The 17,894-nt window shown below is 40.1% G+C and overlaps 1 protein-coding gene across 5 annotated transcripts in view; it reads right to left on the bottom strand.

Moving 5' to 3' along the window:
- Window positions 1-17,894, bottom strand: part of LOC117153412 (WD repeat-containing protein 47) — a 79,222-nt gene that overhangs the window by 36,734 nt on the left and 24,594 nt on the right. For 3 of the 5 annotated variants that reach the window (XM_076619511.1, XM_033327439.2, XM_076619504.1), the window contains exons 2-6: window positions 16,911-17,610; window positions 16,119-16,722; window positions 15,680-16,028; window positions 7,682-7,792; window positions 7,233-7,311 (exon numbers count right to left, since the gene is read on the bottom strand). In XM_076619511.1, the coding sequence (XP_076475626.1) occupies window positions 7,233-7,311; window positions 7,682-7,792; window positions 15,680-16,028; window positions 16,119-16,722; window positions 16,911-17,591 (1,824 nt within the window). In that variant the 5' untranslated portion in view covers window positions 17,592-17,610. Of the gene's footprint in view, window positions 1-656; window positions 2,128-7,232; window positions 7,312-7,681; window positions 7,793-8,763; window positions 9,398-15,679; window positions 16,029-16,118; window positions 16,723-16,910; window positions 17,611-17,894 lie in introns of those variants that run through there. The other 2 variants (XM_076619526.1, XM_076619516.1) reach the window with 2 other exon arrangements.

Genomic DNA, 17,894 nt, shown 5'->3' with positions numbered 1-17,894 from the left:
TGACGTAAGTACGCGGCGAACACTTTGCATGTGACGGCGCCACATGGAAAGCACCTTAATGTCGTGAAACATTAAAGCCATTGCACGATTGACACACGGTCGTAAATCAACGCTTTCGCGAAATTCAGCAGACGTTTTCTAACGACAGATGAAAGTTTTGTAAAGTATTACGCCGTCTCTATCGACGTTTCTTAGCAAAGTTTGAAATTTCATCGGGAAACCTGTCCACAACGTTAGCGTATCCTTCGGCAGAAATTTTCGTTGCGATAAACTTGCAATCGAATTGCGAATGCTTGGACTCGAGAATGGCATTCTCACGGCCGGCGGAGTGCACCTTCTAACACGGGACGATAAATTCTGTCCGCGCGTGCAACGACAATCAAGCCCCGCACGTTTCACCACGCTTCGAGATGGTTTCTCTTGTCCCTCGCGGGAAAACGCCAGAGACAATGAGACGACGTCATTCGGCTTTCTGATCCGTTGTTAATATCTGACAGAATTTTGACAGCCACAATGGCTTGAGAAGACAATTCCAGAACAAACTTTCTATGCTTCCTTCTTTCAATCAGTTATTTCTAAGCCAGGTTTTTCTTCATAATCGTTCGTAAAAGACAATTCATTTTGGAGTTCCGTATTAACAAGTTGGAATATTTTACCTGATCGACGCAATCGAAGGTTCCTTCCTCCCAAATCGGATCGTCCCATCCTCCGGATGATCCGGAAGAGCCCCTGCGACCCGGATCCCACGAGTTTCTCTTCGTATTATCCAAAGAATCTGTGGAGAGTCTTCTCCTGTCGTAAGAGCCCCTTCGACTAGAAAGCGGCGCTATGAATTTGCCGTCTTTTTTCAAGTTTCCGTTGGAACCCATCGAAAGATCAGTACTGAGCGTCACGTTTAAATTGCTTCTTAAATTTCCACTAGATCCGGCCAAGCAGCTCTTCAGGTTCGACGTGCTTCTTGCCTTTAGATCGCTGTTCGACGAACTCAAGTTAGATTTCAGAGAATTCTGCGATATCGGAGAAGTGGCGAAAAGGCTGGCCAAATTGCTGGTGTCTCGTCGCGAGATTGGTCTCTGAAGACTCGTCATCGATTTTGCCACATAATCCCGTCTCAGTGGAGAATTGTAGCTTGACATGGTGTCTTTCTTCAAGCAGCCCATTGATCGACCTATAGGATCGCGTCTTAGCGCCGAATTAGCCAAGGTGGACATGTGAGGATCTTTCTTCGTGTGATTGATGGCACTCATCGACGAGCCCAGGTGATTTTTCCTCAATGTATTGGGAAAGCTCGAAGGATGAATCTCCTTCTTCGGTGGTAGAGAACCTCTTCTACTCGGAGATGTTCCAGGATAACCGTCACGACGACCGAGCGAATCCCTCCTGAACTGATACGCAGCCCCAATGGATCCTCTACGATTCCAGCAATTCTCCTTTGCATGCTTGCCGTGGATGTCACAACAGCTCGTGTCGATTTCCACCTTCACTATCTCGGGATTATACTGCTGTTGTTCCAGCTTCACGTTTCTGAAGAGAGCCTCCAAACGTCGTATCGCTGCTTGCTGATGCGCCGCGGTAGACATGTTGACAACGGACCAATCGGTTCAATAACACGTCTGATGTTTGTTTTACCGAAATCGCTTCCTTGACTTGTCGACGCAACAGCTAGTTCCTCCGGACGCTGCAAGTATACTGAACTTCGTCGATGCACCGCATAGCTACTGCTTTCTATCGAATGCAACCTTCCTGTCACTTGTTTCCCGGTTCTTACCAGTCTTTGACGCGTGTGCTCTACGCGAAAGATCGAGTCTGAAGACTAAACGATAAATAAACAATCTAATAACAACGATCGAGTACGTTCCAAGATATCTTATCTTCTGTTTTGTATCTCTCGTTGATAGAAAAATTTGATCGAAAAATCGACTTCGAGCAGTATAGATTCCAATTTAGATTATTTTCTCTCTCTCTCGAGTCATGAAAAATGGCACACAACTCACTGACAACCTTGCGAAGAACGGTAATGTTTCCCGTTGAACGTTCCACGGACAATTTACAGGACGGAAACGTAATCGTAGTTACATGGAAACGCGTGTGCGGCGTAACACACGTCCGGTGAGGTACTGGGGAACTCCGTGAGGAGAGAGACCCGAAGGCCTCACAGGAGCTCTCCATACGGATCCCCACCCGACCGGTGGCATTCGTAAAGTCCAAGTCTCCATATTAGGTCAAACCTTATGGGTTTGTCGCGCAAAACTGCGGGAGAACACCGATACGTCCCTGACGGTCGTTGTAATCGGGCCGAGGGCCAACTCTTAACTTTGCCATTGCGAGCTTTACTTTCTTCTCTTCATGGCTTGTCTACCGCGTTCAAAGCTTTACGCTGTCATCGACACTGGCTGTGCTACGTCCCCACTGGTACTCGACGTTTCAGCCGATTGGAGACGCGTGTTTCGTTTTTCATTTATCAATTGTGCTTTTTATTGACATGAACAGATATTTCGAATGGTTTAAAGTTTAACTCTAACGGATCTATTATTTATTCAAAAGGATGCTTGTGAGATAATCTTATATTTTGTAAGTTTTATTACATTGTTTATATTGTTTAGTATCCTGTATGATGGATAGTCATTTTTTGAGTACTATGCAATTCAGTTTAAGTAAAAGAAAAGTAACATTATTTTAAAAAATATCACAGAAATATTTGGACATATCTGAATCAATTATTTTATTGGTTAGATTCTACCATTTATAAATATTGTTATCTTCGAGCTTCCTATAAAATACAGTTTTGTATATTATTATTGTAACGTGTTGCGTATTTGCCTTGATTTCTTCAAAGGAAACAAAATGAGCATGAACTATTTTATAAATAGTGTCTTACTGTTTCGTTATTCGCAACATCTTTGCAATCTCATGAATCACCTGACGATCATATCTCCACATAGAAACTACTATTTTTTATTTTGTCATTCAGAACAGTATCTTTGTATCAAATTCGTCCAATTCTAAGTTCATTCATCAAATTATCGATTTTATTGTGTTTAACAGCTTCTTGGTTTTTATCCAAAACATATTCGATCGTAACATAAACTGAACGTTCAAGAATGTTTTCCGATTCCAACAGAATTCCATCGAATTCTCGAGATGTCTACTACAAAACTCGAATTTACGAGTGTTTAAAATCGACCAGTATTCTTGGTACACCGGTGAACTCATTCAGATGTTTCTTTTTTTCTGCCTCGTGGTTGGTATTCGAGCTAAAGAAGGCTTTGCCTTCGGCAGACAAACGAAAGGGAAAAAAGATGTTTATTGGTCATTACTAGGAACGTCTGTGAGTCACAATCGACTGTGTCGAATATAGCGCTACACTTTAATGTTTCAAGAAAATGCTTGAAATCTAAAGCAAAGTAACAATGACTTACAAAACTAACAATGGCTCTTTGAAACTTTAAAACTTTTCATATATGATATACAGTTATTGAATTCAAATAATCAAGGTAGTGTTAGAGATATAATAAAAGATATATGTCATCGTTATTCTACTAACGTTAGAAGATAATCCGATCGTTCATACAGTACATAGTTACACAACATTTCTTTTGAATATGTTTCATAGCCAGGTTACGAAAGTATTCCAATGCTTAAAGGTGAACGATGTTTACAATGTTGAAGAGATTTAATGAATGACAAATTCAGTTGATAATATCACATCGTGTTATTATCATTTAATTATAATTGTTATTGCGTATATTTTGGTGTATTTATTAAATTAGACGACATTAATACTCTATAAATAATTAATCCGTTCCCCAATTATGTAAATTGCCAACGGGGGATCTACTGCGTCGGTAAATTCATTCATGATCTGACGCGCTGATATTCTTAATTAATCCCTGCATCACCAACGAAAAGCGTTAATAGAGTAGTGATATTTGCAGAAACAAGCTCTCATGCATGTAACGAGATGGAGCTGCGATTCTATTTCACATTCTGTATGCACTGTATGCTCGACATCCAGAGCAAATGATATAAGACATCGATCAATATAAACGAACATCCCATGAATTATACATCGGTCTGTTACGTTCTACGTACAAAAAATTTTAATTCAGCTACGAGATAGATACTTATGGAAATCTTCAAATTTCCATAAAAATAATTACATAAATTGTTCAAATAACAAGGAAGTTTCATGGTACCAATTTTCAATTCTGTAATACCATGACTCCGGCGTCGTTTCCAAATATTTAAAAATTGGAACATCAAATCTTCGTCAATTCTGAACCAAACGACTGTCAACACTGCCGTTATACATTAATCATGAATACTAACGAGCACGTGCCATTATTAAGTTACTAGGCGTCTCTTCCACACCCACATGGCTGTCGATTCCAGTTCACCTTGACGGTCGAAGGTGTATCACGCTTTTAATTCAAGTAGGAAAAGGTATACCGTTTCGGAAAAGTGATACGTTGGCAGGTGTCCAGTTTCCAGCGGAACATGTGACAATTGTTGCGATTTATTAACAAACATAATACTCTGTTTTTCTCGAAAATGGCCACACGTCTATTCTCGAAAACTTTCTGCGCTTGAATAGCGACGAATTTTTTCACGGAGCTATACCCTCATGATTAGCTTGTTAAATTCTGTAAACGTTACATTGAATAAACATTAAATCACAGACAATGTGATATGTCTGATTAATATGACTTCTTTTCACACACATATTTTCCTTTTACTATTTACTGCGACATATGATAGTCGTAAATATTGAAATTAGAGTTTGTCACAGAGCGATCGCCAAGTTTGCAGCTCGGCAAAAATCTCGGAAAACAGTGATCACCTACGCGGAATAGCCATTTTTATCCGTGTTACGACGCGTCTTCTAATTGTGTGAGGAAAAGACGCATCAGTGCGCGACTGCATGTCGATTTGCATCCTGTAACTGCGTCATCGCGTAACATAATCCAGCGACGCTCAGGAATGAGCAATAGAATTTCGAGTGTGGGCGCTTGGACCTTGTCTTGCAATTAATTAAAAATCAAAGTACGTTCCACAGAAAATTCATGTTTCTAAAGAATTTGATCGATTTTTTTTCACTATACTTTGAATTTTTTCATTTAAAAGAGTACTTTTTATTTTTTTGTATAACTGTGTTTCTTCAATGAATAATTAAGAAATAGAATAGTTTAACAGTTGCAAACGTTTTGATAAACTAAACTATGACTTTAACTATGTCTTCTCTCCCACGCGACGTAATTTATTTTCCTCAAAGTATGCGCGACACGCACGTTTATCGATGTCGTAAGACTTCTGTACTGAAAAGTAAATCCAATATGGATCGATGAACCGGTTCGTCCGCGATACTGGAAACAGACAAAACAGGCCGTGACCCATTACGACCATCAAAGGTAGACTACATCGCCAGCAGCTGTTGTTGGCGATCGAGGTGATCACGTACGGGGACACGACGTCGAATCGGAATCTATGCATAGTTCTGAATGGACACCTGGCGAATCACTCGAATCAAGCGTTTTCGCAGTTCTACGAGATATTCTGTGTTGTATAATCGAATAATATTGATATCGTGAGTTTAATTCCAAATAGGAGATGATTAATCGATTGATCGATGTATATAATAGTAATCGATGTAGAAAATTTGAGAATGGAACAGCAAAGAAATTGTGCTTCCAATTATTTAACTAGAATTACGTAAAGGTTAATTCGAATATCAAAACATTCGAATAATAAAGGTATAAATTTTTGCGATTAATCCGTCATGGAAGCGAGTTCTTGCTGACTAAACGATGATGTAACGTGGCGCATGAAAAGATTCAAACACCGAATAATTATTACGATGATTACATGCCATTTTATTTCGACAAATACTCTTCAACACATGGTTCATGGACATGATAATTGCCCTACAATTTTGTCAATTCTTCTCTATTCGTGGTTTTTGCGTTGATGGTGACGCGAAGGAACATTCAAATGTAAACTGACAAAATGACGTCAACGACGTATTATCTCCACGGATCTTCAACAACGGAAACATGTTACAAATAATCGTGGAAGATATTCGAAATGCGCAGCGACTTGCCTCGGTTACGTCACTGGCGAACTTTGCGGAAAAGAATTTCGACATAGTTGACGGGGGACAAGGGAAGGGGGAGGTTATGCGATCGAACGGCTAATTGCGCCGATTAAAACGTCTAATTGGCAATTCCTCGATTAACCAATCGATGATTACGGGAATTAGAGCCGATCTGGGCCTGGAACACCGAGAACGAAGTTTCTCCGAATGCTCGGCACTGTAATTTTCCAAACTCTGACACTTTCACCGGTGTAATTTGATCGCTGATTGAATTATATTAAATTGATCTTAAATCAATACAAATCGTTAACAGGCTGATAAAATGGTATCTTAAAACGGAGCATTTTTATGAAATTTAATTATTAACGGTTGGAATATTTTGAAATTACCTGTTCTTAATTTGAAAAGAAGTAGATATAGATAATTTAGACGTAACGTTTGCAACTATTCGTGGAAATTGCTGTTAAGCCAGTTTCTCTGGTGCGTTACGAGTCGAACCATAAACGAGTCACGGGTTTATGCGGGCGCTTACGGCAACAAGGAGAGACAGATAGAAAGTTGGACGTTAAATCGATCCTTTTTCCCGATTATCAGATTGTAAGTTTTTGATGCAATAAACGTACACAAGAACATCCGTTACAAGGCCACAAATATATTTTCTATTTTATGAAATCGTTTCTTAAGAAACCTATCGCTAATTACGAGTGACTGGTCGAAATTTCAAATTGGCGTGAAAAGGCCGTTGAACGGTTCGAATCGTCACGATACGCTCGTTTGCAATTTTTCGTATTAATAACAAATTTCATCGAGCTCCCACAAGCGTTATTATCAGCAATGCGTTTGCAATTCAATCAAAAAGCGAGTATATAAAGTATAAAGAACGATTAACAACTCGAAGCGATAAACGTCTAAGTTACATGATTCAAAATAAATCAACTGTTAAACGTTGTTCTCGTCAGCTTGTTATTAAATTACATGGAGCGTCGTAACGACGATTTCGCGCCACTGCTTGCGCAGCAATCGTAAATTAATTGTATCGGTGGTCCATGAAAGCATCAATGTGGTTTAAAATAGCGACGAGTTATTTCTCGTGAATCTTGTATATTCGGTGCAATAATCGTAAATGAGTTTATCGACTTACCTTCATCGGCTTGACGGCATCGTAATGACTCTCCTGTGCTCTAACATCGTAAGCATTGCCTAGCGCCGAGTTCTGTCTCCTGCGAGGACCATTTTCAATGAAATATCATGACAAATCGTTTCCTTTCGAATCTGGTATTTGAAAATTGCTGAACTTCCTACGTTACGCCATTGCGTATGCGTAGAATACACGCGAAAATATATAAAATATCTAAAGTCTAGTTTTAGTGTAGTACTCGTTACGCTAAAATAACTTTCTTATTCAATTTCCACTTTTTAGATTATCTTCACAATAATAGGAATTTATATAAATACTTATAGTTCAGACGTTACGTAAAAATGTGAATGTCTTTTTCAGAAATTTCAATTCTACTACAATTAAATGCAAATCTACGATTATAACTTCTTTCGTATAGATAATTAAGTAATGGAAAGTAGCACGACACTTACACTACAGGCTCAGATCCATTAATCGTAGGCTTTGGTGACTGGATACCAGATCGAGCAGGCGTGCTAGTGTGAACAGGTGAAGGTCCTTTACTCCCCAAAGGTTGCTTTATACTGTAATCGCAAAAGAAAGTATACGATCAGGCTCTGTCGTGACCGTGATTTTCTATAAAATCGTCGTATATTATACGCGATTGCTCTTCAATTTCGTAAAAACCATCCGTAACCAGTGAATTGATAAATTATACCGTTCGACAAAAGCGAAATTTCCATTTCGTTTAAAGTGACTATCTGACACTGAAGGATACTGTTGTTCTCGTGTTGGTAAATGTTTAGAGGCTGATCGGCAATCAAGATTTCCTTTGGAACATCATCAACGGAGTTAGGTTGGGGTTAGAAAGGTTATCCGAGACACTGTTCATTATTCAGGCAAGACGTGACTTATGGAAACAAAGCATCCCGCATCCTTTACAAGTCGAATATGAATACAAACTCTGTCCCCAATGGACAAAGAATGCGATTTAAAATAATTGATAAGATACACAAAATATTGTAGAATCAAAATTATTATTATACTAATCTTTTTCCTAATCTTTTAAATACCTTGCACAACCAAAACAATTCCAAACGTATGTTTACAGAACGATAGACGTTTCGTTCTTATGGTACAAGTTCGTTTCTTGCAATATTTACAAACACTTTTCCACGTCAGCGTTAAAGTAACGCGAGTGAATTTCTCAATACTTCTAAGCCTACGACTTTATTACGTTGCATTTCGTCGTTTCGTTTTCATACACAGTGACAGGTCCGAGAATCAACACGCGTACTATGCGGGCTGGCTGATGGGAACTGGAAGCGGAAGCTGTTCATAATTCAGCGTCGCATTCTAAATGAACGACACTCGACTCAGTGAAACGATCTAAAGAGAGGCTACTCATTCAGATGCTAAAATCCTTCAGAAACTACAACCACGAGTTGGTCAAAGATACATTTATAAAAATATTCTTTTTCTTTGACGACATAAAATATGAACCGCGAAATAAGAATCTACACCAGAGGTTGCAAAAAAATATCTTATCGTGTACCGATTGACACATGGTGGCGTGGAACCGGCGCTCCTCAAGCTGCACGTGCTACTGTGGTTGTTCTGTTTCGTGTAAATCGGTCGATTGCTCGGAGCCAAGCTGATACGTTCGGCAATCCGAAATCGTGGTATCGTCGGTTTGTGATAAATCATCGTTTCTTCACCAATCCAGTAAACTTCGTCGATCAAAAACTCACACTTTCATATCTCAGTTCGATTCTTCCTCGTATCACGAGGAACGAAATCAAACTTCGTCACGACCAATCCCTTTATCCTCGTAGTCTAATTGCAAAGCGATCACCACTACACACCTGGACAAACTCGAACGATCGGATGTCTCATAGACCACGTAGACAGAAACGATCGGTTCGTAACGATTCGACCGCGCCACGGAATTCGAAGTGTTCGTACCTTATTTAGGGAGCGTGATCAAGGACCGAATGGAATGTCGAGTTCGCGACGATCCAACGTACCGTTTGTCTGTCCGTTTGTCCGTACGTATCTATGTGTATAACCGCGTCGCAGCCACAGAACCGGGGGAACGATGCTGCTGCGGAGGAAGCCCGACGTGAAGTATCGAGGGAGCCAAGCGTTGGCTACGATTTCGCCCGCCAGCGGCATTAGACTCGACTGCCCGTCGACCGACTCCGCTCGTAATAACAAAGCGTATCGCGACCTATCAGAGGCTGCTTTGATTCCCGCGGCCCTGCGCCACGTTCACGTTTGCACACGCGGTCTGCGATCAGCTGTGCCCGCAACAAACATACCGATCGAAAGATGCAGCCGCGAGCATTCGAGGAATCGTCTCGCAGTTTTTCTTTGCGCATGGATATTCAGAGCGTGGTTTAAACGAAGCGTGTTTCAGCAATTGTTAGGCCTTTGTGATCGGTTTGATTGCTTTCTGATCGAGCGAATTTCGCGGTTACCTCGCTATAGAATCTTCGATAATTGGATATCTGTATGGATGTTTCGATTATAGCATTCTAAATGCGGAGCTCTTGACAGAACTTGAGAAATATTGGCAGAATATTGCAGCTTTTAGTAGATATAGAGGGGAATTCTAGAGTACGTGATACGATACACGCAGAAATGTAATTTTTTATTTCTGGATATCCGTATCAGTTAAAATCTTATAGAAGTGCTAGACGGCGTGTGCAGTAGATTTTATCAAGAGCGATAAGATTCATCGATGGCCGACAAAATGCACATCACAGACTTATACAAGATGTATTTTAAATAGGTAACTAACGCTTTTCAGATGCGACAGGACTTTTAGAAGCAGTAACGTTTGGAGTTTCGTTTCTGCCTCCATAATGTAGACTGGTTCTTCGACGAATTCGAAGGTTAACGAATATCTTTCACTGGAATTCACTGCAACGAGAAAGTAGCATGGAAAAGGGTGGATGACCCTTTTTGGAGGAATCAAGAGAAGAAACATCTGGCAGATGTGGTGGCCCAAGAACAGGAGGGACAACAGACGTAGCACAGTTATTTCTCGCGTAAAACTACACGCATTTTTACTCTAAGCGTGCGGCGAAGTATCCTGCACGTTACACGCGCTGTATTTCACAACAGGTTGAACGCAGAACTATACTTTCCGCCATACACCAACGTGCGAATTCCTATAAATTTTCAAACGTCGCCGTATTCGCGTATAAATTATTCATTCTACTTTCTTGAGTTATTGCTCCCATAACATTTATGTTGTTGCCTTTCTTCTCTACTTGAGCCTCTCATTACACAGATACACAATTTCTTAATATTCGATTCTCAAGAAACAAATTACTTCAGAAATTTGTTCATCGCAAATAAGTAAATTCCAGGGTAACACTAGAAAACAGGGTTACATTATTTTTTAATTTATGAAGTTGGCCAATGCGACTTCTGATTCGCTCATTTGAACAATGATATTATTACTGCAAAAAGAAAAACAAATATTCTCATGAATATGCAATAATTTTCAAACAAATCCTACATTATCAAACTCTAACCCTGTAAAATGCAAATTTCGTAACGAAGCATCAGTGAAAACAAACTATTGCGAAAGAATGGGACACCATCGTCCCGTCACGGCACCTGCAATCGATTCACCTTGAACCAATGCGAACTAACCTACTCCCAATGTACTTTTCCACGTAAGAACGTTTACAACACCTGCTATTCTTCGATGCTAACGAGGCGATTCGATTCGAGATGGACGCTCATTTCGCGATTCCCTCTCGTTTTAATCGAGCAAGTCTCGAACAAAGCAACGTCTGTGGCCAATCTCGGCCGGTCACGCGTACTAATTGCGTGCTACATCTCGCGGTCGACACGCGCAAGTAGGCGGACTACCGTACTTACGCTGGTTGAAAGCTTCGTTGGCTGAGGAATTGAGAAAACGCGGTGTCGCGAGCCAAGAAAATCCACGAATGACTGCCACTGTCGACGATCTTCACGGAGAAAGCAACGTCCGTGACAATCGCACGCTGACCGCTCGACAGCTCGAACGAATCGAGAACGTGCGTGCGAGACATTCGCGAATTTCTATCTTTCTACGCTAAATCTGTCTTCCGACGTGCTTAAACTCAATGCCTCACGATTCATTCGACGACTCTGGTCACCAGAGTTATTCGAGGTAGCTGTCTCAACTTGTCTCGCGTAATTTGTATCTTTGAGAGAAGTTAATAAACTGTATTATGGATACGATTTGTGTCTGTCACGCGTGAAAGATAATACGCGGTTGGTAAGTATGTTACCACGCAGAAGAATGCTTTATCCTGAAGTAATAGGATGGACAATAATAAAGTAATTTCTACGAAGAACGCGAGTTAACTGGGGATTGCTTCTAACTCGAAAATGTGACAGCGCGTGGCCATTTAAAGGGATTCACTGGAAAGAATCGAGCGCAGTGAATCATTAAGAACGGCCTCGTTTGTTGAGCCGGTTGAAGGATCAAGGACTACCGTACGCTCCTTATTTCAACGACCGCAAAACGTAAATTTTACTACTTCAAATATGTTCGTATTTTGTGGTTAACGAAGTGCCAGACATTTGAAATTCCTTTGGCCCGTTAATTCCACGACTTACGTCTCAGACGTGTCAACGTGATTGCTAACAAGTCTCGTTAGTATCTACACTAACTATGTACACTATAAATGTACACTATAGAAACAGTATACCATTAAAATATACCAACTCGCTGTAATTCGATGTAAATGGATTTCACCTGCCCTTTTATTTTCATTCTTAGTTTGATTTATTTGTTAAAACTCTTTGATTATCAAGTTCAAAACAATTGAAGTGGAAAAGAAATCATTCATTTACTTATTTATTCGCGCAACAAAATTCTGTTATGTAAGATATATCGTTTGAAAAACATTTATCGTTCCTTTTTTTTTAATACAATGAAAAGATAAAAGAATATGTGGTAAATTCAATAAAAAATTAAAGAAGATACCAGGAATAATCATTTCTGATGAAAAAGTAACTTCAGCTTAAACTGCTTGACGCGTGCGGTTTTACGCTTATTTGCGAAGGAAATACAATATTGTCGCTAACTTTGATTTATGCAATTCTCATACAATATTACTGTAATGAAAATATGAATTACATACTTCCACACAAACAAAGAAATTTACTACACAAAATATTGTTACGATCTTTGTATGAATCGATGCTTGCGAATTACTTTTAAGTGCATTCAATTCTTTACTCTCCTTTCCTTCAACTTCTAAGCTTTTAATTCTTTCACTGAAAATTCTATGAAAAATTCGTGTTTTGACAGTAATGTGAGATCGGAAAGCTCTCCATGCACAAATATGTACTAGGATCGTGAAATATGAACAGTAGCAGGCGACGGCGACAGCGTAGTGGGTAACGTAGTCGGCTATAAACGCCAAGGCGGCACTCGGATTCGATTCCTAGAACAACCATAGTCACTATTTTTCACGACTCAACAGTAATGAATGACCTGCAAATGCTCTTCTCAAATAGTTAGTAGAAAATGCTCTCCTCAAAAACAGATCGATCTGCTCCTGAAGAGCGTTATTCTTTTTTTGCATTCGATTGCTCTTCTTAAAAACATTTTTCTTTAAACTTTATTAACAGATTCGAAATATTTTTGCATCACTCCTTTGATCCTTTCAAACGTTTCGTTAAATTCTTTTGTTCTTCCTGAGTTATTCGATCGAAATTAATCCACTTGTACTGAAATAAGTTAATCGATTCTGTTAATGACTGAGTCAATCGAACGTTTTTTAAGCAGATATCACGATCTTACGGTTCCTTTCAACCGAATCATTCCATGATATCATAGATTATAGATAAGAGAAGGTATGAATCACCTTTATGATACTGAATCTAAAAACTGTCATTGTCAATAGCAAGAGCAAACAAAAGGAAAGAAGGACTAAGTAAACGTAATCTCTCTAAAAATCCTGTAATATCTAAAAAAAATTGTTATGTTGTCCGAACAATTGATGATAATATCAAATAAATGTTGAAATGGATATTTGAATAAATATTCGATGTATGTAATATCCATTCTTCATTGTTTAAGAACCGAATGCAGTCATAATACGACACTATTTGCATACGTATACAAGAAATTGAAACCGACTACCGCAAGCTCGTCACGTTGCAACCACGATATTGTCGCCTCTGAAATCAGTTAAACTTTGTTCGCCAGCAATCCACAGTAATTAGCATTTTGCAGACTGAGGATGCCCTTCAAGCCCTGTTGGTATCTGTTATTTCGCTTCATTTGCAGTTACGATTAATTTTGCTGAAACGAATTCCACGTTGATACACATCAAATTACTCCTCGCTACGTATTAGGTTGAACGAAACGTTTCTTTCCTTTTATAAGGACATGATAGATGCACAACATTTTTGTTTTATATTATTTTATTGAATTATGTATGATCTATTTTATTCCATTGGAATCAGAACAAAGTGGATCATACATAATTCAATTTTGTTTCAATAAAATAAAATGGATCAATAATAAAATTAATTGAGTGCAATTCAAAGTAATGGGTACATAATTCAACGAAACAATATAAAACAAAAAATGTTGCGCATCTATTATTTCCTTATAAAACGAAAGAAACTTTTGAGACAATATACATTTAGATCTCGCTTCAATAAATTGTAGCTAAAAATAAAAAAGTTAAATATGTATAATTATTAATTTCACCTGTATATTCGAGGCAGTGAAATTATTCGTAAAATTTACGAAATACTGAATGTTTGTACGAAATAATTTACTCTTAGCTTTATTCAGAGACCGCATTTACATCGTCAAAGAAAAAGAAACGTCTAGACGATACACCGCATACCAGAAATTTGCACATTCATCTGCGTTTTATGAGGAACCGGTATACATGAATGAGACAATGAGACCATAAATATGCAGAACGAAACCATGAAGCGAGAACCTTCGATGGGGCCCAAACCAATGACGAAGCTGTATGGTCACGATTTCCCTGTGACAACGTGCGCGTACTTATTCTCATACATCCGGTATCCGGACTCGGAACAATGTCAACGATCGGTGCCAATGAACCGTGTTTGAATTCCACTTTCATTTCTTTGACGCATCGATACCGCGAACTGGCTTTTTCACGACAACGTCATTGAGAATTATTTAGGTCATTTGACGTTATCGAACCGCGTACAGACGATGACAAAAGATATGATAAAAGATCAGATATTATATGTTCTGACCCGTTACAAAATAGGCAAGGTGAATCCATATCTAGAAATCTATGAATTTAAAAAATGGTAAAAAAAATGGTTCATAATTCTGAATGGTAAAGTATAATGTAATGTTGCTTCTATGTAGATATCTTGATAAAGTGATGAACTAAAGCTGATAGCGTAGCGTAGAAAGTTCACGAGATCGGCGTTTAAACGCCGTTTTCAGTTATTATCACCGGATGCGACCGATATGCCTTTGCAGAAAAGATACATTGCACTTGACATCTCATGGCGATGGTAATTTTAGCTCGTTACAAGACATTTACGAGGATACAGCCGGGACCGTTTATTCGTTCGCGAAAAGGAATGTGCATGACACTTACGAGGGATGACTTCCCGCCGCTACTGATTTGTCTACGGTGAAGTTTTCGGTGTGTAAGCTCGTGGGAAAACAGAATTGCTACGATCGGCAGCGTTCAAAAGAAACGCGTTTTCAATGAACTATAAATAATACACGAAGGTAAAAAGAGTAAAAGAAACTTTTTTTACAAATACATATTTTTATAGCCCCTGCAGAAATTTCAAATTCATATACGGTATTGAGTACCTCTGTAAACTCTCGTCTTTTAGAAGTCGATATTTGAACAGAGAAATAGAACTGCGATAAGAGAGCAAAGGTCAAAGGGCATCGTCAAATCAACAAAATAATCCGGGTTTCTTTTGAACGTTTCCTGTGGAGAATTGCTATTTCGATCCGTGCCACACGTTGCTGTCTAGACCGAACAAGTTATTCTCGGCCCACGCTTTAGTACCATAATAAGCGCGACAAAGGCATTCCTTTGCTGCCATCTGTTAGAGAATGTAGCCAACTACTCGGTTTGATTGACTGTGCTCTGCAGAACCTGCGAGACACCACACGGAAAACAACAGTATTTGTCTGCATTTTGTCGCATGAGCAACTCGCCGGGAAGCGAGCCAATGTTAATTCGAAGCATCGTACCACTTTTCCGTGATTGCCTCGTGGTGATAATCGTCAGCACTCCGGCCACTGAATAGCGGCGCATCGAAACGCGACAAACAATACGCTTTTGTTTTTCTGTTCTCCTATCGTTTACCGATCGGACTCTTTACATTAAAAAAACTATCAAATCAAACAGTGAATATTTATCACTGTCGAAATTATACTGGCGATATGAAAGTTAGTTATATTGGCTAACAATAAAACTTTCACTTACCCATCTCCCTGAAGTCTATTATCGACGACTTGAGAGGGTAACGGAGCCGACAACTGTCTGACCAAATCATCCCATTCCCTTTCTCTCTGTTGGAACTTCTCCTGCAGCCTTTGCTTCTGCTTTTGGTACTCTTTAAACAGGTCGCCGTTATAACTCTGCTCGAGATGCTCTCCACCTAGGGAAGCCCGAACAGGCATCGCAGTAGGTTCCGTGATCTTTGCCGCGACTCCGGTTGGTTTTTCTGCCAAGGAATCTCTTCTCGAACTTCTGGCCGTCGATGGGGCGGGAGATTCTCTGCCTGCAACTCTACGCTCTGGCGTGGAGGCTGCAGAAGGGTCAGCTTTGATACCTAAAATGAGACGCATGTAAAAGTATTAAAAATAACAATTTATGACATATTACTGTATTAATAAATAAAAATAAGAATAGGTAGGCTTACCCTCGGGACTCTTCGATTGTCCTCTCGTCCTCGGCGGAGCTTTCGGCTGGCTGTTGGTCGTTGTTTCTTGTATAGAAGGCAGTTGCTGAAATTCAGCGTAGCTCGAGCTAAGAAAGACGTCACCCTCGTTCTCAAAGAGTCTGTCCACGCTGGTGTTCATTAATTTGTTATTCTTAAAACCGGTTAGATGAAAGCTCGCGAAAGATGATCTTGACATCGGGTTTATATCACCGGTAGACAAAGCCATTAGCGCCGCAGATGGTATCGGCGTATTTTTAGGCCCGGGACTCCTTGGTCCAAGCCCAGCTTCTAAAGCGGGCACTAAACTTCGTGACATCATGTCAGCCGCGGATCTTGGCCTGGTGAACGGCATCGCGCTATGCGGGAAGGTCTTCGGCTTTATAGGGGTGATCAACATGTGTTCCGTCCAGGAGGTCTCCAAAGATGGTCTCTCGAGCCGTTCCACATCCACGTTTAACGTTCGTTGAGCGAAAGGTACGGCGAACGTTTCCGGCGGTATACTTTGTAGCCAAGAAAGCAGACTTAAGTCAGAATCACTGAAACCTACTGAGCCGTCTAACAGTCTAGAAAAATTCATTTCCACCTGTAATACAAATTTATATCTTAATTATCGTTAATTATCTTTAAACTATAAAGGGAAGTAAAGTTAATATATATCTAATAATATCTACGTACTTCAAGTACAAATATAAATATTACTCGAAGTATCTGTCCTAGTATTTCAAATAAAAAAGATAGTCGGATTAAAGATAAAATGAAAACAAATGTTACCTGTTCGCTCTCCTTCGAGCCTGTAGCTTTAGCCTGACAATAATTAACGCAAGACTCATACAAAATGCCCTTGATGATCAACTGTATGAGCCGATCGTTTTTCGCGGAGGTGACGGGATGAGCAGGGTCGGTGCTCTTTCTGTCGCCAGGCAGAAATTTCTCAACCAAGGGATGCACCTCGCGAAAGCACTGAACTCTGGCATTGCTAGGATTCCAGTCCTTATATTGCAAGTGGTCCGTGAGTCGCGGTAGCGTTAGCAATAGGCACAAGCTGCTGTACTCTTCTTTCGATGGCGCGACCTTCTCGAGGTCGCTCAAAACCTTGACAACCTCTTCGACCGCATTGTCGACACTCCCGTTTGTCCCGGCGGCGATCAAGTTCGCCTCGGACTTGATACATAGCAACTCCACGTACTTGTGCCTGAGGATCGAGTAGGTGAACTTTCTCATATCGAAATCCGGCAGCGCCTCCAACGGCTGAATGAACTCGAGCACGTCGTCCCATTGTCCATCGAGGATCAGCTGACGAAGGAACAGGACGTCGTCGCTGTACTGACCATTTATCACGCCAGTTTCTCGTTCCAACGAAAGCTGCGAGATGTGAAGGTCACGGCTATGGAGGAACTCCAAGGTTAGTCGTACCACATCCTCCTCGCGCAGCGTCAGGTGCGCCGCCGGCATCACGTACCGAATACGCAACCTGGACAGTTTCCAGAGCAGAGAATTACAGCCTCGACCTTTTGTATCGAGCGTGACGAGTTACAAGAAATTTCATTGATAAACGGTCGAATGAAATACGGCTCGACAATTTCGATGATATTGTGACATCTACCAATTTTATGCAGCTTGCATATATAGGTTATATCTGTACATTATATTGAACCAAGGGAAAAAACGATTTTCTGTTAATACAAAAACAAAGACCTACATATAGATTATGTGAGTCGAGAATGTGGGTAGGTTGATATCGAAATTGTTTTGCTC

This window comes from Bombus vancouverensis, chromosome 1 (genome assembly GCF_051014615.1).
Source record: "Bombus vancouverensis nearcticus chromosome 1, iyBomVanc1_principal, whole genome shotgun sequence".
In the NCBI taxonomy this organism is placed as follows: Eukaryota; Metazoa; Arthropoda; class Insecta; order Hymenoptera; family Apidae; genus Bombus; species Bombus vancouverensis.
This window is presented reverse-complemented; position numbering and strand designations above follow the sequence as displayed.